Below are 25,992 nucleotides of genomic sequence, written 5' to 3' on the forward strand. Positions count from 1 at the left end.
TTGTCCAAATTTTATGTGTTTTTAAATGTTGTCTTTTATGATTTTATCATCGAAATAAAGACTATAAAACCTGAACCTGACTTGTGATCCCACTGATGATCCACCAGTCCCAATTAACAGTAGCGTTTCAAATCATAATTATATCATAAGTACATAGTGGTACTAAGGAATAGATCCGCTCTAAGAGATTTATGAACTGACTTCAGGACGAACAGTCCGTTGTAAACTACAGCATTGTCCAGATGTAGCTCTATTTTTATAGATTAATTATCTGCCTGTTTCTTCCACCTCAGACGGATCCGCAAGATCAGCAGGTTTCTCACCAAAGAGGCCCTGATCCAGGTCGTCATTGCGCTTATCACCTCCAGGCTTGATTACGCCAACATTCTGTATGCAGGTATTCCTGCCTGTCACCTACACCGACTTCAGCTGGTGCAGAATCAGGCTGCCCGCCTGATTTTCGGCCAGCCAAAACACCAGCACGTCACCCCCCTCCTCCGCAGTCTGCATTGGCTCCCTGTTTCCAAACGCTGCATTTTTAAACTGGCATGCACTACCTTCAAGGCCTTATCGGACGCAGCTCCTAGGTTCATCTCTTCAGCCTTGTCCCGCCACATCCCTACCAGAACCCTGCGCTCAGCATCTTTAAACCTCCTTGAGGTCCCTAGATTCAAGAGGAAAAAGCATGGTGGCCTGAGCTTTTCTGTCCTGGCTCCCACCACCTGGAACTCCCTACCCCCTTCTCTCCGCCTCTGCCCAAAATACGACTGTTTACGTACCCTCTTAAAAACACTGCTCTTCCAAGCGGCGTACGACTAACTCCTCACCCTGGATCAACGCTATATATATCAATGAGCGCCAAGAAACCGATGGTGATAGTGCGCGTTACAAATAATTTTAATAGAATTTAATAGAATTATAATCCTCCTGTACTAGACAAAAGGCTATTTTCTGTGATCACCACTTTGGAGGAGTTGCAACATTGAGCAAATCATTTTTATCTTAAGTGAGATTATTGTTGCACCAGTTAGGATGAGTCCATGGAGTGCTTCCTAAGGCATCTTGCGTGCATTTGCTTGTAATTTGCAAGGTTTAAGCCTCCTCAGCATCCTTCCTCTCTCTATGAATTGTTTAATATCTGCACTAATTATTGATGGATTAGATTTGTGTATCAGAAATTGGAAAATACCTCATAGATCACTGTACAAGAAGGCCACATACATCTTCACTGCCTATCCTCTGCCACAAAGGGAAATATTAAGATGCAACAAACTATCAAAGTCATTCTGAATTTTCACCATCAGAGAGGTGTGATTATCGTACGCCATGTTTATTAGGCCTCCTTTAGCCAAAAATGGTGACACCTTACACTGTGTTTTTGCAGGTTATCTATATTTGCAAGTGCAGATAGTTGTCCAGTTAACCATTGCATGCACTCCCCAATGTCATTTCCAAACCGTTTTTTTTTGTTACATTGTCGCTCTAGTCCATTTAAAGGACTTAGAGCGAAATGTACAAGGCTTTTTTGTGATCCCCAATGTCCCAATTCGCAGAACTGGGCCGTTTTAGAATGTAAAAAGTCACTTTCAGATGTAAAAATTACCCTAATTGAGATTCGATAATCTGTTACTGAATTGCAATTTGGGTTTGCAAATTGGTATTTGGAAGGGGCGTGTTAGGGCGTCCCTTTTAAATACCAATTTGCATTAGTATGTATGAATGTTTTGTGACCAAAATGTGTTTGCTAAACATACTCACTTTACTACCAATTTCAAGTTGGTGCTAACCCATTTGCGAATGGGAGGTGGTCCCCAAGGGACTTCGGACTCCGTCCTCTTTGAGAATGACTGAAAAATATATTTTTAAGAGCAGGCAGTCTACTTAAATGTTTCACGTTTTTCTTTGTAAATGCATCCTGTTTTCCTTTAAGGAAAATGGCTGCTTTTATGAAAAATAAAAATAAACATTGCTTTATTTAAAAGCAATCACAGACAAGGTGATCTGCTGACCCCAGCAGGCCACCATCCCAGTGATGGCAGCGATTCATAGTGGATAAAACATTGCAACCTACCTCATTAATATTCATAAGGTAGGTCTATTTGCGAATCACTATTTAAGAAACAGGGGCTAAATACCCTTTTCTTTACATTAGTGATAGAGATTACCAAACAGTGATTCATAAAAAAATCTCTATTTGGTAATCGCTATTAGTTTTGTTAATACATCTAGGCCAAGGTTTGCAAATTAGGCATATTACAAATACAAATAAAGTGTAGAAAATCTGCTGACCATGCAGGATTTCATCCCAGCATTGTTTACTTTTTGCATGTAGTGACAAACTGATTATCTTCATATTCATATGTGGGTGGATTGTGACTTTTTAGAAGAAGGTCCGTTTTGGCAAATATACTGTCTTTTCATGCAATACATTGCAGCAACCAAAGTTGCTGTCCTTAAATGCATGAAACGTAAAAAAACAAAGCAATACACAAAAATACAAAAACAAGTATCTATCAAAAACACATATTATGGCAAGGTTGAAGCTTTTTAAAACATGGTTTTATTCCTAAAAGACAAAGTGATATGCTAGATATTATGTTGGAGGTTCCATTTACTGCTCCCAAAGCATGTTCTCTTTTTGAAGTTGCATACCAGTCCTTAAGTTGAGAACACCTATTCTTCATAGTAGATTCTGTTTGGTGAACTTGCATGTGGATTTGATCATTTTGAAGCAACATTTTTTTTATGTAAAACTGTGTCTAAGGTTTGCTGCTGCATTTCAGTCTGGTATTGCTTCTTGTAAAAAGTTGCTTTTCTTGAACCAATTACGACAGTGTAACACACAGTAGACCAAAGTCTTGGCTGTAATGTTTAGTTTCAAGTGCCCTCTAATAAGGGGAAACATGGACCAGCCATTTTAATCTGAAAACAGTGAGAAGACAACAGTGACATAGCTATACCTTTTTCCGCCTGTGGTGGTCCCTGCGGCAGCTGTATGTAAGAGCGGGGGCTGGGGTGCGGACAGGGCCGGACTGGCCGTAGCGGGCACCCGGCAATCCCCAGTGCCCCGCACGGGTGGGGGCCAGTTTTTGGCCCCTGGGGGCCTTTTTTGTTACAGGGCAGTGAAAAATCGTCCCTGTAACAAAATCGGCAGAAGACCGGCCCTGGCAAAGAGCTCAGCGGCACCCCCAACCCCCACATGGGGGCAGGAGGTGGAGGCATAGCACTTTGCCAGGGCCGGTTTTGGTTCCCAGTCTGGCCCTGGGTGCGGGCACTTCTTGTGGCAGCCACCCGCGATGGGTGCAGGTAAGAGCAGGGGGAGAGTTTGCCGCCCCCAAAACTGTGCCACCAAAGGTGGACCCCCCCTTGCTATGCCACTAGAAGACAATACTTGATCAATCAGCTTTATCAGTATGCTCAGTGACATGTTCATAAAGCACTGCTCTCTCTCTTTCTCGCAGGGTGATCTCCAGAGGACGAACATTCAGTTTGATTTCGGGGATGGCATTGCAGTGTCTTATGCTAATTTCAGCCAGGTGGAGGATGGCATCAAACATATCTACAAGAGCACTGGAATATTTCAGGTTGTGGCTTATGCAGAAAACCATGTAGGCTCCGACAGTGCGATCCTCTTCCTACATGTCACTTGTAAGTAGACCACCTAAAGTGTAAGGATATAAAAATCTCGCTGTAACCTCATTAACCATAAAGATTAAATCAAACTTGACTTAAAAACATATGACAGATTTTTATCCAGGACTAATCTTTTTCTTCTGGTGCAGCTCTCCCATATAGGACTGCCCAGGCAACAAGAGTGGGAACACAATGCCCTCCTCAATGAACATGGTATCATAATCTCTTTCTGAAATATCAGTGAGTCAGGGTGCACCGAATTTTAACTCATCTCTACTTTCATTTTACTGTAGACTGAATGTGAAAAAAGCAGGGCATTTTGCAGTAAATGCAAAAAAAAAAACATGTTATACAGGGCCACTGGATTGATGCAGCAAAGCAAGACCAAGGGCAAGATGAATGAATATCTGGTCACAAAATATTTGTCACTTTACAACTTGTACATATTTGTAAGAACCTAACATTTGTAATAATAGGGTAGGTCTAAAAATAATCCGAATCAAAGTGGGTTGCAGTCTGACCATCCTCTTGAATATTGATCCTTTGAGATGCTGGTAAGATATAAATGTTTTGCAAGAATGATACATTAAATATACATACACTAATTGGATTGGGCACCTACATCATGACCCTTCCAGATACCAAATCCGTATATGGTCAAAATCCCATTTTTGGAGTTTAAAAAAAAATCTGAATAATAAAATGGGATTAGTGCATCAGAAAAAGCATTTTAATACAGAATGAGAGCATTTGAAGCTGTTAAATGTGGCAGTCTGCAAAGAAAGCCAAATGATGTGGCATTATGCTGAACATTCTGTGTCAATTTAGGGTTGCTATTTTTACTTTTAATCACACGTTGATGCAAAATATATATTCTCAAGATATAAAAAAGGAAGGCCTTTCTTATGAAAGAAAGCTGTACACATTCCCCATATCATATTTTAAATGAAATTCATAAACAAAGACATTGTATTGCATGAAAGCACAGAAACACCATTTTATTAACACTGCCACCCCACAAGAGTAACATAGTCTGTGAAAGGCATATGGGGGCCTATTATGTAGTCCGCTGACATCGTAGCGGAATTGGGATTGACTGACAAGTAATCGGAGGTCCCACCCCCTAATTATGGTACGACCGTCGTGTAGGTGGTCTGAATCATAACTTTTTCCATTGCGGCTTGTGCTGCAACCCAAAAAGGGCCACATCACAAGCCACAATGGAAAAACAGATGTTTGCAAATATCCATGACCCGTGTGCCAGGCCCAAGGTGGTGCCTGGCACACAGGGCATGGATGTTTGGGGGGCACCACAGGCACCCCACTGGGCCCATAGCAGAGGCCCTTGGGTAATGGGGGCCACTGCACATTATAATGTGGCGGTCAGAATGCGGCACCAGATGTCGGTCAGTGGCGGTCCAGCCAGGCTCCAGTTACATTTTAAAACCATACCTCAGCTTTGAGTTTTCTAAATGATTACATTACAATGCCCCCTGAAGAAACTCATTTTATCAGGAATAATCGCTGCAGAACAAAATCTACTTTACCTATCTACCATGTAGGTGTCTTGCTGAAGGCACTGTAAAATGCAAAACATTACAAATTAGAAAGTGTTCCAAACTGGGCTTATTTTAAAGTCTAACTGTCCTCTGGATATAACAAAGAGCCGCAAATCCATGGCAATTTTTTTTGAAAGCACAAGCTCCTGCGCTTGTTTTTCATGAAGCTCCTGGGCAGGGTAGGTCCTGGTGGCATTTATTAAGTGTGAGTGCTTCTGTGGATGACACCATCACTGATTGATGTCATCAGTGATGTCGCTGACCATGTCATAAGTGATTTAATATGTGAGGTTTTAAGCAGTGCATTGCAGGGGCGTACATTATAGTTTAGTTAGCTAACAATAACTGCTGAATTTCACTGTTTGTTGGCGCGAGAAATCTGTGCCTAACCATAACATCCCTATAACTTTTGGTTTATTCAGTGACTTTCTAAGGATTTTTAAATTCGAACTGTAATGTACCTATTACCTCTGTTTCTTTGGTAAATATATATATTTTCAAGGTATGTGGGTGTAGAGTCAGGAATAGTAAATCTGTCCTCTGTATGTACAGATTTACTCTGTATTCCAAAATGTTGTCCATCGATATTCTGGAAATCGCCATTTAGCAGTACAACCTATCAGAGGCTATAGCTTGTACAATCCAAGAAGGCAGAGGACTTCTTTGGAGATAAGTCATTTGTCGGTCATTATTATAATAATATTCCTCATCTTTCAGAAAAACTCCTGGCAGTAACCACCGTATATGGTTAATTCAGAGTAAATATCCTGCAAACTCAAAGGTTAACTCGGGAATGAGTTTGGATGTCCAAATCAAATCTCATAGCCATGTCATGGTAAAGTGTACAAATTGGCTCCTCTGATTTTCTTCCTTTTGTTGGAATTCTCTTGCCAGCAGAACTCATCTACAATGTGCTTTCTCGTCCAGCATTTGATGTAATTTATCCTGAATCACTTGCTGGATAAAATATAAATTGTGATTTTTGATAAGCGACTCTAAATGATGCAATAATATTCTGTTTTTTAGGTTTAACATTTTTGTCTGTGAACAGGATTTTTCCTAAACTGACACTAATAACCACCATGAATAATAGGGAAACAAAACAATTGACATACAAATCAGGAAATGGTCAGATATCTTCTTGTTTCAATCCCATCTGCTCTGCTGGCAATAACCCACATGATGCAGCGTCAGACATTGGGGAGAAATAGTTACACACTTTTGTAGTCTCATCCTGCAGGCACACATGTGATATAACTTGTGTGGCACTGCCCACCTACAACCAGCTTAAATTGCCCTGTTTGTAAATACTTGATGCAGTCCATTGTTAGTTTGATGGACAGTAAAATGTTACATCGTGTCTATTCCATGATAACAAGAGCTGCACAAGAAAAGGGAATGACATTTTAAAAGGAACATCAAGTGCTGAGGCCTCTTAGGAAGGCTTCAAAATCCAAAGCTAAACAGTGGGAGCAATCTAACTAAAGTCGTGGTATACAACAAGGGCGGAACATATGTCAAACAACCATTCGCCAAATATGTATTTAAAAAAATATATGTGCATTCGACACTCCTATGTAAAACATACGTACAGAGGATACCCTCTGTTCAAGTCCTCTGCCTTTTGTATTCCAGGGGAGGGCATGGAAAGAACATTACCGACAATTGAACATGCAACGAGAAATCTGGTTATGAGTAAACTGTCTCTAATCCAACAATCGGCCTCACCAATGACTGGTGAGTGGTTTGCACAGCACGGCTCCCAGCCAACCTGGTTGGCCACTAGGGCAACCTAGCCCACTGGTAATTCACAGAGGTAGAATTCGCCCTCCAAACATTGGTAAAATATGAACTCCAGATTAACCAAAAATGTGGAGGAGCACTTATTGTTTTCCCCCCACCTCAAAGATGCCTTTAAATCCCCTGTGAAGATGTCACTAAGGAACGACCAGACCTGCTTCCAGGCTCATTAAAATTAGTATACCCCACAATTTGGAGCAATTGGTGCAATTGAAGATGCTTGATAAGTCCATAAACGCCAGGTTGAAAGAACTGCCCTTGGCACACTTATATTATAGAGAAAAGTAAATGGAGATTTAAGCATTTGTTCAATGGTGCCAAATCTGGGCTGGAGACATGTTGTTTCTCCCCGAAGTCCGTTCAAGAAAACGATCCAATATAGTGCGCCAAATTATTTTAGTGGCAGATTCAAGGAGACAAACTGGCAGATAACACTTCCGATCATGCATGTCACCCTCTCTAAAAACTGGGGCAATAATACATTTGCACCAAGATGAGGAGACACCAGCCTTATACACAGTGTTGATGTCATTGGCAAGCAGCCGTGACCAAAACCCTGGATTTACCTTAAATATGTCCATGAGTACCCCATTCACTTCTGGCGCTTTTTTCAGGAGACTCTTTTGGGTGGCATTGAAAACTTCCTTAACAGTAAATTTAAAACTCAATGTACTTCAAGTAGCCCTTCCTTGGTACAAGGGGCGCTGGAATTATATATCATATTGAAGTGCTCTACCCTGCTTTCATGGCCAAATGGGTAGTCACCAGGTCAGGAGATCCTCCGGGAACAAAGACAGCTCAAACTGATTTCCAAACAGCATGCATGTCCTTAGACTAGCTGGTCCCTACTAAATTATCCCACTTTTAATCCACCTTTCTTTTGTTCTGGCCATTTTATAAGCCTTTATACCGGCGCTAATTGTCCCATGGGTCCCGTGGAGTTGCTTCAGTTCCCAGCGTAACTTGTAATTAACTATGCTACTTGCTTTATCAAACCATGACTTTGTAATAGTGCAAAAAAATTTACTTTAGGTCATGTTTGACCAGGGCAAAGTAAAAGTTTGGGACAACTGCGATAAAGTGTCAGATGGCCGATGAACAAGGTACTGTTCCTGGTCACAAGTAATGAGATTCATTGATCTATTCCATGAAGTGACGGTGATGCATCAGTTCTGATTCACACAGTTGGATCGATGGAATGAAGGCAAGCCTCGCTCTAAGGACCTCAGATCGGTGCTGCATTGTCGTCGAACCTCACAGTCATGTCCTGCTTCATCTTCCAGTTTTTGAACGGCTGTCTCCGGATTGCCACTGTATCGAAGGGCACTGCATTGGTTTGGATCTGCACAGTGGTGATGCTGCATCGATTTTGTTACAAAACAGGTGCAGAATCCACTTCTTAGACCAGAAAGGAAGACGGCACCTCTGGCAAGGGTAGGACTCACAGATGGCAGAGTAAAGCAGGCACCAGAAAAATTGCAAGAAGTAATTTGTGTCCCTGAAACTTCTGAAAACAGGAGGCAAATCATTGAGTCATTTGTAATCACTTGGAGGGAAGGTAGAGTACCACTCACCTTCAACAGAGTGAGGAAGCATCAGGCAGCAGGGCAACACAAGAGGAAAGTAGGCCTTCCAAGTCTGTAGTCCAAAGATGAGTCATTTAAGCAGCACAACAGTCCTTCTGAAAGAGGTTTAATTCAATATCCTGAAGTGTCTGATTTTATGGGGCCAGAGACCCAGGTCCCTTTCAACCCAGTACTATCTGCCAGGCTATCTGTGGGAATAATTAGTCCTTTGTGTGGGGATAGGACACAGCCTATTCAAGTGAAGTGTTAGCCCCAACTTTTCATCCTGCCAAGGCTAGGCTATCAGAATACAGATGTCTATATATGAGTACTCCGACACACATATCCTTCCTGTGTTGTGGCTGTCTAGAGGGTATGCACAAAGTGTAGCTGTCAGGCACACAGAGCAGTACGTGCAGAGAAATGTCCACTTCCTAAAAGTGGCATTTCTAAAACAGTAATGTTAAATCCATCTTCACCAGTAAGGCGATATATCATTACAATTCTAAATATATGAAACATTAGAAAGCTTCTTCTCTCTGATCAGGAATTACAGCTTACAATTGTATTAAGGAATTTCTAATGCTAGCCTATGAGAGAAGTAGGCCTCACAGTAGTGAAAATTGTAATAGGCTGTTTGTCACTATCAGGACAGGTAAAACCCAAAGGTGCATGTCATACTTTTACCTACATACCACCTTGCCCTTAGAGTTATCTAGGGGCTACCTTAGGGATGACTTGTATGTGATAAAAGGGGAGAGTGAGGCTTGGTGAGTAGTTTTTAATGGCAAGTCGAAATGGCAGTAAGTAAACTGCTAACCCAGGCGCTGCAGTGGGAGACTTGAGACAAGTTTGAAAGGCTACTTTTTAGACGTGGCCCTTTTTGCAGGGTCATCCCTGAACTTTTTTCCTTCCTTCTAGTCTTTTTTCTGACCTGGTGTTGGTGGTTTTAGTCCTCTGGGCACTTTAGCATTGTTGTCCAGTGTAAAGTGCGTGTTCTCTCTGTGGTAAACATGGTAAGATTGGTCTACACCTGTTTGGCGTATTCAATTTACCTGTCAGCCCCTTGTGAAGTGGTACCTCAGTTGCCTAAGGCAAGTAAGGTAAATGCTACTGGTGGGCTTGCAACGCTGAATCTGCCACCCACCAATGTAGCCTTGCAAACCTGTCTCAGGCCTCTGCCATTGCAGGGCCTGTGCGCGTAGTGTTACTGCCGCTGTGACGTGGCACCTAAAGTGTGTGCCATATCTGTGACCCCCATTTTTACTATATGTCAGTCACCCCTAAGGTAGGCCCTAGCTAGTCTTATGGGCAGGGTGCATTGTAGGTAAAAGGTAGGACATGTACCGTAAGTGTGTGACATGTCCTGGTAGTGACAAGCAGCCATTTTGGTTTCTCACTAATGTGAGGTTACCCTCCCATAGAAATGCATTGGGGATTCCCTGATAAGTGTTTCAGTGGTAATTCCTGATTTGAGCGGAGCAGCCTGGACACGTTTGATATATTTGGAATAGTGATAATAAATGCTGCGTAATGGTGTGCGCCGATTTAGGATCACTATTTTAGAAATGCCACTTTTAAAACTTGACATTTTTGTGTGCTATGTGTCTTTGCCTGCCTGATGTGTATTGAATGTCTGGCTCTGGAGTGACAGGTGCTGGTGAGGTGTGTGGCTCTGAAGGGGCTGGGTGAGTCAGCGCTAGGCTGAATGGGAACATCTGCATTTGAATTAGTGGGAGGAGTAGCCCCTGACCCTGAATAGGTCTGTGCCTGCATTGTGCAATTCTGGCTCTGCCCCCTGTGGTGTGTCTGAGGATGAAGCCCAACCTGACAAAGGAGGGTGTGAGCACTGTAAACAAAGTGCTTGAGTACCCCCCAGAACCAGTTTGGACTGGTTCACCAAGTCCTGTGCCAGGGCAGAACAGAGACAAATATGGTATATGTATTGGGGCTGTGGCCCCATGTAAGGGTGTGCTGTTTTGGGGGCTGCTTGTACCTGCTGGGCCCTGAGGAGGAACCGCCTTGAGGGACTGCCCCTCTGCTGGAGGGCCCTGTGAGCTGGCCTGCCTGGGCCCTGCTTTGCCTTTTGGGCACTGGACTTAGCGCCTTGTGAGCACTACGTCTTTGTTGCTGAACCCAAAGAGTGGGATTCCACCGGCGTGTGTGCCAGGAACAGCGTGAGGCCTGGCGGCACTATGTTTCCAACTGGATATATGACGGTACAACGCGTACCGTCACAACGCATACCTTTACAACGCGGCCGTGACAACGCAAGTCATTACCACGACTAGCGTTGGGGGGGCGCGGATTTCGAATAGTTTAATTTACTATTCTAACACCAGTCCCCGTGGACCCTAGGGAAGGTGTTAGGATAGTAAATTATCTATTTTTAGACCTTGAGCGCCCTCCAGCGCAAGTCGTGGTAACGACTTGCGTTGTCACAGCCGCGGTGTAAAGGTACCGCGTTGTGAAAACATCGTTGTAAACGATGTTTACCTTCCAACTTGAGCGAGAGCCTACCCCGCATTCCGTGCCACTTTGAGCGGGACTATGCTCACTGAGGAGCGATCAAGGCCGCACTTTGTTGCAGCATTATGGAGTGGAGTTTCCAGCAGGAAAGACGGAAGTCAAGCGAGTTTGCACCTGCTTGTAGGCGGGGCTCCCATGGCTAGGGAAGAGCCCTGCATGATGCCAAGTGTGTGGTGACAAAAGAGAAGTGAGATGGAGCCTCGCAGGCTTCCCCCGGCAACCAGAAGCAGAAGCCAGGCAAAAACAGGCATGGTTGGCGTCGACGCTCCAACTGCGAGAGCCCAGCCTTGTGGGTTTGCATATGCTGAGGCCCTGTGAATAAAGAGAAGTCCCGGCTGAAGTCTGTGTGTTGCTGGAGATCAGCCCCAGTGAGTGAGGCTGAAATTGCGCATTGTTGGTGCTGGAGTCCATTCCTTCAGCTGCACCGCCAGAGCGTGGGCTGCTGCAACAAGGGGGGCACTTTGTATTGATAATGAGGAAGGGGTGAGATGCATCCCTGCCCCCAGTGCATGGCGCAACTTATCATAGCTGCAGAGACTTTCTTTAGAAGTCCCAGAGTGGGGCTTGCAGGGCACTGTGGTGCCCAGGCTGATTTTCTCAGCTGCGCCGCTAGAGTGCGGGCAGCTGCAATGACTGGGGCATTTCTGTGTTGGCAACAGAGGAACTAGGGAGAGTTGCATCCTCACACCATTTAGTGCCCTGATTTTTGGACAGAGGGAATTTGGGACAGCCCAGACGGGCCCCAAGGTAGGCCAGATGGCCTGGGGTCATTTTTGTGGTGTTGGTAGGGCGCAAGACCCTAAAAGGATACACAATGTATTCATGCAGTGATGTATGCACATAAGGGAGTGCTACTACGGTGCACTTCTAAATGTGATTCATGCCTAATGTTATATGCATAATATGTTCACACTAAGTTCAGTATTTTGCCAGTAGTCACTGGTTGTTTCATTACTTACCTGTTCTTACGGTTTTGACAGTGGCCCGATTGGCCCTGTCCTGTTTATAATCTTCTGTGGAGTATTGCCTAGTGCCAGGTGGCACAGTGTACATTTGTGATTATGATTGAATGTGTTTATGAATAAAACAAAGGCTATTTTTGATTTAACCTTGTGAGTATTTTCCTTTGTGGTGTGCCTAGTGTCTTGCTGCTGTATGTGTGTCTTGCGGAAATGCTTTACACATTTCCTTTGGGATAAGCCCGACTGCTCGTGCCAAGCTACCAAGGGGGTGAGCAGGGGTTATCTTCAGCGTGTAACTCCCTTGCCCTGACTAGAGTGGTGATATCTGTCTGGCTTAGGCGCTTGCCCTCACCAACCAGAAATCCCATTTCGAACACTACTTATGTGAGCTGCACAAACAGTGCTTCAGGCACACAAGTAGCATTTGAAGTACAGGCCCTGAGTATGTGGTACACAACTTTATAAGGGATTTACCAGGACATTAGATATGCCAATCAGGTATACAGCAATGTCATCCTGTTTAGAGGAGAAACACATGCATATTAGCACTGTTTGGCAGCGGTATAGTGCTCAGAGTCCACAGGCCAACAAAAAAAAATTCAGCAAACAGAGATGAAAGAAAACAGTCTTGGGGAATACCACCCAAAGGATGCCAGGTCTAACACTTACCAAGAGAGATTGTGAGTGTATTAGAAGCAACAGTGGTGGAACACTTATAACAACTCTCTTTCAACACTATTTGCTCTTTTGACCTTGTCATAAATTGACTCTTGACCTCGGATCCTAGCTCCAGAAGTTTTGAATAGAAGAGACATCTGAAGTAAAGGCAATAATTACAGCACTTTCCTGAATGTTCTCAAAACTTGTATCCGTTTTATAAGAGCCATGCCTCCCATGCTTACTTTTTACCATGACCAAGATGGGTGTAAGGAAGAGACATCATTTTCAAGTTTCTGTCCACACTCCTGAGAGTTCACAGGTGTCTGGAGCTGTAAAAATAGATAATTTCCAGTAAGATAGTAAAGGTCAATAGGCAATCACATGGCCCTACCAGGTCTCGGATCTCGGAAATTAGGTGGGAATTAACCCCTAATGAAACATCATCCCCATCGGTATTCAACACATATTTGCTCAGTTCACCTTTCACAAACCAGCATTACAAAGTGACTTGTAGACTTTTTCTGCTGAAAAGTGTTTTTGTTTTTCAGGCTAATATTTACTAAGGTTCGAAGTATGCCTCTGCCAGGCTGCAATTGACTCCGAGCTGTGCAGCGAAATGTGTTTAATGGCAGGATATTTCCCTGAGTCAGAGAGAGTCCCACATTATGCAGGAACCAGCAGTGTGTGGACAATGAACTATAACGGTGTATTCGCCTTTCTTTGTTTGAAATTAAAACAGACTGAGGGGCCATCTATGAATTTAAGTCCAAATCAATATGTTTGCGAGTATACTGATGGCCCAGGGGGCTTAAATAAGTAATAGCAGTGAATGCTACTGGTGTTCTCAGCACTTCCATAATGAATCTGTACATAATATGAACATTAAACAAGCAGCCACGTTTTCATTAAGGCACATTTTTTGTTAAATCGTTCTAATAATTGTTTTGATGAGTTTATTTAGAATTCCTTTTCTATAGTTAACACTGATGTCGAAAATGCTAATTTGCTTAACCTTGAGTGAAGCTGCAAATAGCCTTAATCTTTACACGCTGACTACCCTGTGTTGCTGTTGATTGTAGCAATTCCCCAGCTGAGAAATTCTAAATTTGTAATCTGTCACTTGAAGGTAATGTTGTCTGACAGGGTTTGTCAGTATTCAATCAGGTGCATTGAATGAACTTTCTGGGTCTGGCGTCAGCAGTAAGGTGAATATCACAGCAAATAGTTTGCGACGTTGCTATGAAAAGAGCATTGCGCTGAATTGAATTCTTAATGTTGTTTTTAATAATGTAATTTATTTGACTCTAAGATGGTAAAAAATGTATTATGGTGCTTTGTTCTGTATCTATCGCTTTAAAAAGAGGAAAAGGCCCGGAGATATCTAGAAATCAGAACCTCCTCTTATGGTGCTTTGGTATGAATGGCTGATTTAAGCCTAGCCACTGAACGGATTGCCCACAGTTTGACCACATATAGCCTAATGGTAACACCAAATCGAAAGAATGATTAGTCCCATGTCCCAGGCATGATTTAGTGATGAGAAGCAAAGTAGCCCGTTCTGCGGAGTAAATCCTATAAACTGTATGGCTTCACTAGCAAGAGGAGGCTACCGGCAGAATAGCACTAACATGGTTCACTTGAATTGTCCACAAGTAAAACGTCCTTTTGTGTTTTTTTAGTAGAACCAGATTTGCTGCATTACTATTTTAATAAGTATATTTTTATTTAAGTTTGTCCTTTTTAAAATTCTTTATTTATCTCTGAAAAAGACTTTTCTTCTTGTGTCAAGCTATTAAGTGTGTGCCTGGGAATCCTCACGGAAAGCATGTTATCTTTGGAGGTGAGATTTTTTGGGTTATTTGGGAATGTAGTCACAATACATATCAGGACTGTGGCTCATATGATATATAGATTAAATATTAGACTCCTTAAACTTATGATTACATTATCAACCTCATTAGACAGCGGGCGTGGCCAACTGGCTAACCTGGCGGACGCGTCTTTAGGGGGCTCCGCACCCCGGCCCTGTTAATCTGATCACATTTATATGCTCACACTGCCAACTTGTGCCTCAGCTGAGATCTATGGAAATTGAGCCCCATTGGAATATCTTCTGCACGCCTGACCCATGTGTCTGCCTATCTTCTCCTGCCAACTTCCCATCTTGGTGTCACCCTCTCACCTGCCCAGAGCTCCGCACCCACTCCATGACCCGGACGGGTGACCGGTGAAAAAGGGGGAAGCATGGCTGAGTCCGGGGGCCATATCGGGCCCAGGCCTGCATCGATTGCTGTCTGATTGCTCAGTCCTACGCCCATCGAGGCCGATGAGCCATTCCTTCTGTGCTCGGCAGCCTGAGTGAGGGCTCTGGGGACGGGGGTGACTGCAGGGTCTGGGGGTTTGTGTAAGACAGGGCCAACGCTCACGAGGAGTCCCACTGGAGCATATTCTGCATGCCTAGCCTGTGATGAGAATACCGAAAAGGCTACACACCTTTCCTCTGCTGTCGTCTCTCCTCCCAATGTTCTCCAGCACCCCACTTCAAATATTTGCTCCTGTCCAGTAACTCAGGTGAGTGAAGGGGGTAGGGAGCGCATTGCTGGGTCTGGTGGTCTTATCGGGCCCAGGTCTACTTCATGGTGGAGTTTGGCCATTGTGTTTTGTGCTCACTCAGGCTCCGCTATGTCACGCTTGCAGGGGAGGGCTCAGGCGAACAGGCAGAAACAACTCGCTGTTGGTGCCGGTGCCCCCCCCCCCTATTGTGTACCCATCTCTTTTCTCCCCTTCTTCTCCTCAGTGCACTGACGAGCACATGCCTGGTGCCCATGGATAGACCTAAGAAAGATCGATACCCTTGATCTAACTTCACAATTAAGCACAATATTAAACAATAATGAGTAAACAAATATTAAAAAGCTATTGTATTTATTCAATGGAAAAGTTTATACAAATAATGTTAAAAACACAGTATAATATATCACACAAGGTAAAAATCAATAAGAATGGTTACAAAGGAATGCAGAGAAATTAAGCTAATACATAGTCGATTATGACCCGCATAATCACAGAAACATGTAGGACATGACATTTTTTCAATACGATTTGTACATTCAATTTGCCTATGATCTCTTTCTGTTGTATACAAGGATAAAATCTGTATTTTAACAAAAGTGCTGGGATCCTGAATTGTACATGAAAAGGGCGTCGACGGGTTTCGATGGATACAGTAAATTACACCATCTTTTTCAAGACTTAAACTTTTTCTGTCATGTAAGCAGGGTCGAATAGAATTTTCACCCCTGCTGTCACTTGGGCTGTGGTAAAAAGTGGGCAGATCCCAGTTCTTTATATCTGTAATAGCCTACGTGAAGCGATGGTTTGTCAGGCCAACTGGAGGTAAAAAGCTTAGTGCGCTCTATCGGTAATATGTAGTGGCTTAGCCATGTTATTTGACATCTATCGCAGTAAAATCGTTATCCTATGCTTAAGGACTTTGTAATGAGGATCCGTACTTTTAAGGATCTATAAAATCATAAGGTTCTAATCCCGCCGAAATCCCTGTGCAATTGGGCCGCATTTGGTTGATCGCAATAGATCTCTCCACTTCGATAAGGCTTGTTGTGCCTGGCGTAATGTCGCTTCTGGGGTTCCGCGTTGCATCGCAATGTACAATTCAAGATCCCAGCACTTTAGTTAAAATACAGATGTTATCCTTGTATAAAACAGAGTGAGATCATAGGCAAATTGAATGTACAAATCGTATTGAACAAATTTCATGTCTTACATGTTTATGTCTGTTTTTGTGATTATGCGGGTGATAATCGACTATGTATTAGCTTAATTTCTCTGCATTCCTTGGTAACCATTCTTATTGATTTTTACCTTGTGTGATATATTATACTGTGTTTTTAACATTATTTGTATAAACTTTTCCATTGAATAAATACAATAGCTTTTTAATATTTGTTTACTCATTATTGTTTATTATTGTGCTTAATTGTGAAGATAGATCAAGGGGATCGATCTTTCTTAGGTGTTTGAACCTCATTTCCCTTGATATTGTTAAGGGGTACCCTTTTTATACATAGCCCATGGATAGACGCCAACTGCCACTGTGCTGAAGCGCAAGTAAACACTTGGATGTGGGACACAACACTGTGGTTGCAGCTGTGAACGCACACAGTCTTGGGAAGCGACATCAGATTTGCCCTGCCAGACCTAGCCTGTCACTTGCTGTGGCAAAATATGGATACCCAGACATTGCTCCTCTGCTCCACTTACACACCAGTACATAATACCATAGGAGTGCAGCACAGCAGGACATGGGGGCCTGCAGCACAATCACACATAGAACACCCCTGACACCTCCAACACGTCACATCACTTAGCCTTCCAGCAAAATCAGCCGTTTGTTGTAGTGGGATGTTTACACCACAGTTTGGGCGGATACATATTGTCCCTCTGCTCTAACACAGTTAACTAGCATTTTGCTTACCCGTTTATTCTCTTCATTCTCCTTTTCCCCCTCTCTTCCTCTTCCTAACCCCTGCTCTGAGAATTGCAGCATGACGATGCCCATGCCCAAATGATGCAAATTCCATTAGGCGCAGTGCCCTGCTTGCTCTCAGTGACCAATATCTCGACATTCCCAGATGCAGGCCACGTGATCACCCATGCTCACCCTCATGAATGTTGTGGTCCATTAACATAGTCTCTGGGAACGTGAGGGGGATGCATACCCCCTCGCGTCGCTATCACACATACGCCCACGTTAAACGTCAGTCAGTGCACATAGCGGTGCTACAGGAAATGCACCTCACATTGCCAGAGATTCATCGTTTCAAATGCAGGTGGTGCATGCAGGCGTACTCCACAGGATACTGATCCAACACCAGAGGAGTACAAATATAGTTGAGGCCAGGTACCCCACTGTATGTTGAAGAATCGCTGACCGATACGCACAGGCAATATGTCTTCATGAATGGCCGCTTGGATGGCCGGCACATGATAATTGGGGCGCTATATACTCCTAACACCAAGCAGGCAGTATACTGGAATTCTCTATCAGGTATCCTAGCACGTTGGAGTTCCCTACCCTGGCTCATAGGAGGGTATTTCAATGCAGTATTCAACATTGCTCTAGACAGGTCATTCCCTCACACACAACAGCAACATCTAATTCTCAGTCATTAGGGGACTGGCTCAATCAACGGCACCTAACAGATATCAAATATTGTTATGAATACTTTATGTGACTGTCTGTGTACCCAGTATGCCGGAGAGTGCAAGTGGGCTTAATCACAGCACGTAATAACATGAATATTCGAACACAACAATACAACAAGAAACTCCAAATTGCTAGCAAAAATTATTATTATTTGTTATTTTTGAGTATTCAAAAAACATTTCTAGAATCACATTTTTCTAGGGCTGTCAAGATAAGGCACACTTTTAAAGTGACAAGTGATTCAAAGTTACAATGGGTGCTCACTGCTGGTTGTGCAGTCCATATATACACAAGTGAAGCTGTATACAAGAATGTATAAGTTGATGAATGGTCAGAACAACAACAAAGACAATACCTCTGGTTGTGGCAGGGCCGCACAATAGTATACACCAAGAGATTTGTTAAGGCTGAGCCCTGTGTTATCATCAACGTTTTGACCCTGACAGAGCTTTATTGGAGTATCATGGTGGGTCTTCCTCAGGACAAGTGGGAGTGCTGACAGCCCAAAAAATGGATTATTCGCTGAGGTGTCCCTTGCTGGGTGGAAGTCGTCCGAGGATCTGCACGTATCAGGTAAGTGCAGGGAGTGAAGATTGCTTCATAAAGGGAAAACCCTAACGCCTCAGCGAGTAATCCACTTTTTGGGCTGTCAACACTCCCCCTTGTCCTGAAGAAGACACCAGAAATGTTTTTTGAAAACTCAAAAACAACAAATAATAATAATGTGTTCCAATATTCATGTTATTACGTGCTGTGATTTAGCCCACTTGTACTCTCCAGCATATTGATTTCGCAGAGAGTCACATAAAGTATTCATAACAAGATTCATCTTTTTTAGCAATGTAAGAGAACCATTGTAGCTTTACCCACACTCATCCAGGTTCTGAGGGACACAGGGTTCCCTCATTGTATCAATACAACACTTAACCACAGCAAGAGAGCATGCAGAAATATTGAAAAGGGTTCCGTGCCTAAACTATGCCACCCAATCTGCCCTCACTCACGCCTCCGCAGACCGAGCGGGTTGCTTGCTGCCATGGCTAATCAGACATGAACAACTGCACCAGCCAGTCCTCGTGCTGCGCGCAAGACTTGGCCATCTACTTCACGCTCAAAAGGAAATCCACACTGAGTTCTTTGAGCACTACATAGCACTGTGTGGCTCGCTTGCTGTTACGGACCCTAGCAACTTGGAGGAGTTTTTCTCCTCCCTTCCTTTACCCACTATCACATCGCAGCAATGGGCCGAGCTACATGAGCAGATAACTCTCTTTGAAGTGCAGGAGGCCATTAGAGTGCTGGCCACCTGGAAAGGCCCTGGCCCAGTTGGTCTGCTGGCCTAACATTACGTTCCTATGTGAGTAGGGTTCTCCTTGTTCTTCTTTGATGCCTAACATTACAAGCTCTATGCAGCAGACCTGCCTCCCACTTATTAGCCCTCTACGAGGCTTCACCGGATGTATCTAGACTACCGCCATCTCTATGGGAATCCCTACTAGTCTACTTGCCAAAACCAGACCGGGACCCAGAGCTTTTGGGCTCATATCGCTCCCTGGTGCTCCTAAACATCGACTATAAAATCCTGGCCAAAATACTGGTGGAACGCTTGGGCCTTCTGGTCCCTGCATTGGTCCACACTGACCAAAATGGATTTGTCACAAGCCTTAATAGATCTCAAAATCTGCCCCACTTCTTTCAAGTGGCCAGGTACTCAACAAAGCTTTCTTGATTTGGAGAAAGCATTTGATATATGAGAATGGGATTTTTTATATGCTGTCCTTTCTGGGTGCGTTCTAGGTATTTGTTACCTTTGCCCGATAAAGCTTTTATACACCCTTTCAAAGACAGATGCGAAAACAGGCGTCTACTTGTCCAACCCAGTGCCCATTGAACGAGGTACCAGGCAAGACTGCCATCATCTCTGCTCCTGTTCTCTTTTGCCATGGACCATGTAAGTGACATTAGGGGGCGCCTGTAATGATATCGCTAGAACACTCACTGAATCTGCGTCACTGTCTGACCTCCAAGTCACTGGGCAAAATCATGTTTGTACTCATTTGATCCAACCACAACCAACCCTGAGCTAACCATCACACGTCAGAATGTTCAAGGGCATTCTGCCATCTTTCGCTATCTTGGAGTCAGGATCTACCATCGGCCTGATGACCTGCTGGATGGTAATGTCACACACTCGGTATCTGCTATACAATCGCAGATGTCCTTTTGGCGGAGCCTACCACTATCGGTTATGTTCCGTATTGCCCTACTAAAAATGGTGGTGCTTCTCAGGCTTTTATACTCCTTTGCAAACCAGTCACTTTACAATTGCCCCTGTGTTCTGCTCCTTTGAGCGCATGATATGCAATTTCATTTGGAACATCGCTCACTGCCGGGTTGTGATGTCTAAGATGTACTTGTCAGTGGATCGGGGAGGCCTCACAGTTCCCCACATAGAACATTACTATCTGGCAGCTCAACTCCAGTGGGTGGCCAGATGGGTAAGCGGGCAACACATAGAAGACACAGCCACACACCACCAGGCCTGGTCGAACTTGTCCATTCTACACCTATTCCACCTTGGGAGCCGGGACAAGAACCCTGAGAAGATGATGCTAAGAGGTGCTTTAAATGTGCTTTATTCCTTACTGGGGACTGTGCCCCGTATGCGCCTGCCTTTCCCATCCTGGGCACACCGAGAGTCCAGAACTGCATCATGAATGAGGATCCCCTTGCCTGGGAAGAAACGGGACTGCAAACTTAAGACCATCTTTACAAAGATTGCTCATCTTTGCAAAGATTGCCTTATGTTTGACTCCATTTATAGAGCTTGTGTCAGACGGACTTCCACAAGGGCAGTTTCTGCTCCATGCCTCTTTGCTTGTGGAGCTGAGGGCATGGTGGGGCGATATATAGCAGGAACTTGCAACACACCACACTGTCTAATACATCCACACATGGGCATGGGGGGGTGCCTTACTAAGTGGTTCATGGACTCTTCGCCCACACATACAGCACATCGACTCACTTCACTTAAAGGTCACTGGGATACTGCCTTACAACATCCCAGCACTGACAAGGACTGGGAGAACATCCTGGAGGGATCGGTCCACGTACCCAGAAATGCAAGGTTTCACCTCATACAGTTCTACATAATACACAGGGCAGATCTCACACCGGAAAACAACAATATATATTTTTGTCACACAGATACTCAGTGCTCCCACTGCCAGTTGGTGAATGCAACCTAATCCATATGTTATGGGGCTGCACTTCTCTGGCACCCTACTGGCAATAGAATAGAATAGAATAGAAGCCATTTATAAAGCGCCTGGTTACTCAAAAACAGAGTGTCCTCACGCTGAAAACCGCAAAGGAGCTCGGAGGAATAAACACAGGTAGAACGGACATGGGCAAGGGAGGAGGAGGAGATTAGATGCGGGGGAAGAGGAAAGTTTTCAATTTTCCTCGAAATCTAATTTCAGAGGGTTCCATCCGCATCTCGAGAGGGAGTTCATTCCAGCCCTTGGCAGCCAAGTATCTGAAAGAGGAACCACCCATCTTGGCTCTAGTTATCTTAGGGATTTTGAACAGCATCGTACCAGAAGATCTAAGGTTCCTGGTAGGCCGATGTATAGTGAGTAGGCAGTGCAGATAACCTGGACCGGTGCCATGGGCTATCCGGTGGGCAAAGCATAGGGCCTTGAATTTAATTCGCTCCTTCATGGGGAGCCAATGGAGTTTGGACAAGGTCAGTCTCCCTGAGGCTCTTCGAGGAAGCTTGAGCACAAGGCGCGCAGCGGCATTCTGAGCGCACTGGAGTTGGTGGGTACCCTTCTTGCTCAAACCCAGTAACAAGGCGTTCCCATACTCCAGATGGGGGGTGAATAGGGCATGGACAATGGTCTTTCTTGAGTCCATGGGAAGAAGGTCTAGTACCTTCCGGAGGACCCTCAGTACGCTGAAGCATCTTGCTGTAACTTTGTTAACATGAGGTTTGTATGACAGGTTAGAGTCCAATGTTATGCCCAAGTTCCGCACCGAAGCCACAGGACGAGGCAGACTGCCCAGTTCTGCAGGCCACCACATGTGGGACCATGCAGAAGAAGATTTTCCTACCACCAACAGTTCAGATTTGTCGCCATTAAGGCGAAGACAATTGTTGTTCATCCAAGCTGCCACGGAAGAGAGGCAGTTGGAGAAATTGGTGGCATCCTCTCTGTGGTCGGGCATAAGTTTGAACACCAATTGGGTGTCATCAGCGTAGCTGACAATGCCCACCCCATAAGTCTCTACTATGCGAGCCAGGGGTTCCATATAGATATTAAACAAGGTGGGGCTCAAACTGGAGCCCTGAGTAACCCCATGGCTCGCCTTTCTGAGAGACGACTTAAAGGGGGGGCAATGCAACTGAAAGTTTCTATTGGCGAGGAAGGACTCCAGCCACGCAAGGGCTGACCCCTTTACTCCCATTCCAGATAGCCGAGACAGCAGCGTTGAGTGCAGCACGGTGTCAAAGGCTGCACTTAGGTCTAATAGTACCAACGCTGCTGTCTCACCCTCATCCACTATGCGCCTAAGACTCTCGGTGGAGAAAAGTAGGGCTGACTAAGTAGAGTATCCGGCTCTGAAACCTGATTGAGTAGGATGTAAGAGCGAGTGATCTTTCAGATAACTCATGAGCTGCCTATTCACTACTTTCTCCACAATCTTGCCACAAAAAGGTAGGAGGGATGTGCGGCGGAGATTCTGGAATTGGTAGATGTGGATGTTAGCCTTTTTTTTAAGGGGGATTACTTGGGCAATTTTCCAGGCATCTAGTACCTTACATTCCTTGAAGGACAGCGATACAATAAGACTGATATAGTCAATTATCGTAGACTCCATGACTCCTCTGCAGCGAGTCGGTGGGCATACATCACTCGGAGAACCGGATTGTATGCTGTTAACAATGCTGAGAAGCTCTTGTTTCTCAGGAGTGATGAAACACGTGAGACCAGGGGTCCCCGTGTTGCTATTGTTGACTTCTGCCGATTCGCTAGAACTGGACTCATCTTTTGTGAAGGTGGCATGGATTTTGTCAATCTTGTTAACAAAAAAATCAGCAATGGAGTCACATAGTTCTTTCGAATAAGTGTCCTGAGCTTCCAATCTAGTAGGAATAGTTAGTTCTTTAAAGATCGAAAACAGTTCTTTGGTGGAATTATCCGCTGAATCGATTCTATTTTTGAGGTGGCAGCTTTTTTCCGATCTCACTAATTTATGATATTTATGAAGTTCAGTCTTATATAGCATTTTATCCTCAAGATTGTAATGTTTTCTCAAGTTGCGCTCTAGAGTTTTACATCTGGCTTTGGCTAGTTTTAATTTTCCAGAGAACCATGGAGCGGTTTTAGACTGCCTGGCGGGGGGCTTGGATGTCCAAGGGGCTATCTCATTCAGGGCATTGGACAGCCAGTTTTCATAATTTTCATAGGCTTCTTGAAGAGAGTTACTTAGCGAAGGTGGATTTTTTTGGAGAGCAAGTCTGAAGGCTTCTTGGTCAAACTTCTTCCAGTTTCTTCGTTTAAGGGAAGGGGGTTTAAGGATTTTGTTATCTATGGGTGTATTATCTACCAGGAACAGAATGACAAAATGGTCGAACCAAATTATTTTTACCTGAGGGAAGGCAGTGATGCCCTCCCAGTTGGCAAAGATGGGGTCCAGGAGATGGCTGTGTTGGTGTGATGGGGCTTCTCGAGAATAAAGTCCTTCTACTGTTTTTATGCTGTTTCCTCTCGCCCCAAGAGAGGAAGCCCTACCCAAGATGGCGGCCGTACTAACTCTGCCCGAGCCCCAGGTCGAACAGCCCCAAAATCGGCCGGACCCTCTGGGGGAGGTAGCGCTAGATGTGGTGAGTACAGATCAGTCAGGATTTAAATTTAAAATGAAATGAAGTCTTCACCCAAAATTGGAAAAGACAACAGCGTCGCGATAAATCCGTGCGCTTAATGCAGGGGGGAAAGGACACAGAGGGCAGTGTACACAAAGAATAATATTTTTAAAACAGGCTTAGAGAAGGAGTAAGAGTACCCGCCCGGCTCAAGCCTCAGGCGTCAATTGCAGGATTCTCGCGAATGGAGTCCTTCTACTGTTTTTATACTGTTTCCTCTCGCCCCAAGGGAGGAAGCCCTACCCAAGATGGCGGCCGCACTAACTCTGCCCGAGCCCCAGGTCGAACAGCCCCAAAATCGGCCGGACCCTCTGGGGGAGGTAGCGCTAGATGTGGTGAGTACAGATCAGTCAGGATTTAAATTTAAAATGAAATGAAGTCTTCACCCAAAATCGGAAAAGACAACAGCGTCGCGATAAATCCGCGCGCTTAGTGCAGGGGGAAAGGACACAGAGGGCAGTGCACACAAAGAATAATATTTTTAAAACAGGCTTAGAGAAGGAGTAAGAGTAACCGCCCGGCTCAAGCCTCAGGCGTCAATTGCAGGATTCTCGCGAATAGAGTCCTTCTACTGTTTTTATACTGTTTCCTCTCGCCCCAAGGGAGGAAGCCCTACCCAAGATGGCGGCCGCACTAACTCTGCCCGAGCCCCAGGTCGAACAGCCCCAAAATCGGCCGGACCCTCTGGGGGAGGTAGCACTAGATGTGGTGAGTACAGATCAGTCAGGATTTAAATTTAAAATGAAATGAAGTCTTCACCCAAAATCGGAAAAGACAACAGCGTCGCAATAAATCCGCGCGCTTAGTGCAGGGGGGAAAGGACACAGAGGGCAGTGCACACAAACAATAATATATTTAAAACAGGCTTAGAGAAGGAGTAAGAGTAACTGCCCGGCTCAAGCCTCAGGCGTCAATTGCAGGATTCTCACGAATAGAGTCCTTCTACTGTTTTTATACTGTTTCCTCTCGCCCCAAGGGAGGAAGCCCTACCCAAGATGGCGGCCGCACTAACTCTGCCCGAGCCCCAGGTTGAAAAGCCCCAAAATCGGCCGGACCCTCTGGGGGAGGTAGCGCTAGATGTGGTGAGTACAGATCAGTCAGGATTTAAATTTAAAATGAAATGAAGTCTTCACCCAAAATCGGAAAAGACAACAGCATCGCGATAAATCCGCGGCTTAGTGCAGGGGGGAAAGGACACAGAGGCCAGTGCACACAAAGAATAATATTTTTGATTAAGCAATCACCACTCATCTCTCAGACAGCACTGAACGCATAATTTTGAACACTTCGGAGGTAGGCATCCGAGGCCCATTCCTCAGATCCAAAAAGTGCAAAGTATCATCGCACTTCATAGACTTGAGCCTGATTACCACCAAACAGCTGGTCACGAGAGTGTGGAAAAACCCCGAACCCCCATCATGGGAAGCATGGCTCTGCTCCTTCACAAACTGGATGCAGGATGAAAGTGTGGCACCAAGGTGAGAGGAAGCTCTGGGACTATGCAAAATTCCGCTGGCATCCGCCTGAGATGGCAAGCTTATGCACCTTCAGATACCCCGTCAAAGATCCCATTCCCCTTGGTCAGAAACACACAATACACCTGAGACAGCCAGGGCTGGACTTCTATAGATACCAACAACTAACACCTGCACCTAAGATGCCTGTCCACATCCCTATCACTCATTCCCCAACCACTCAGTACTGCCTGCACCTCACGTGCAGGTGGGACGCTGGCCAACAAGTTCTTGGAAATGGGCTAAAACTGGGACCAAATCGCTAAGGCATGCAGTTAGATACCTCTACATAATCCATCCTCCTCAGTTAACCTTCTCCCTCGTACCTACATGCACAATTACATTACACTGTGACCGCCACTGGGCACAGTTCAGCTTGGACACTGCGTACCTGGTATCTTTCAACTGTGCCTGTGACACCATCACCTCATCACTTCACAGTGCTACATGATTGTAATTGTGTGCTCTCCGATTATCTGGCGATCTGGCAATGTATTCCAGTCTATGAACTCAGAGATTATATTTGCATGTGTTGTATCCTTTGATCACTCTAAAAAAATATTAAAAACGATTTTATTTTTAATCAGTCTCATAGATAGCATACAATGTGTTGG

General features: G+C 44.6%; 1 protein-coding gene across 1 annotated transcript in view; it reads left to right on the top strand.

Annotated features, from left to right (window-relative positions):
- Window positions 1-25,992, top strand: part of SORCS3 (sortilin related VPS10 domain containing receptor 3) — a 1,546,015-nt gene that overhangs the window by 1,238,623 nt on the left and 281,400 nt on the right. Inside the window, exon 22 of the mRNA XM_086919577.1 lies at window positions 3,462-3,648. Within this exon, the coding sequence (XP_086775703.1) occupies window positions 3,462-3,648 (187 nt within the window). The remainder of the gene's footprint in view (window positions 1-3,461; window positions 3,649-25,992) is intronic.

This window comes from Lissotriton vulgaris, chromosome 5 (assembly GCF_964263255.1).
Source record: "Lissotriton vulgaris chromosome 5, aLisVul1.2, whole genome shotgun sequence".
NCBI classification, from domain to species: domain Eukaryota; kingdom Metazoa; phylum Chordata; class Amphibia; order Caudata; family Salamandridae; genus Lissotriton; species Lissotriton vulgaris.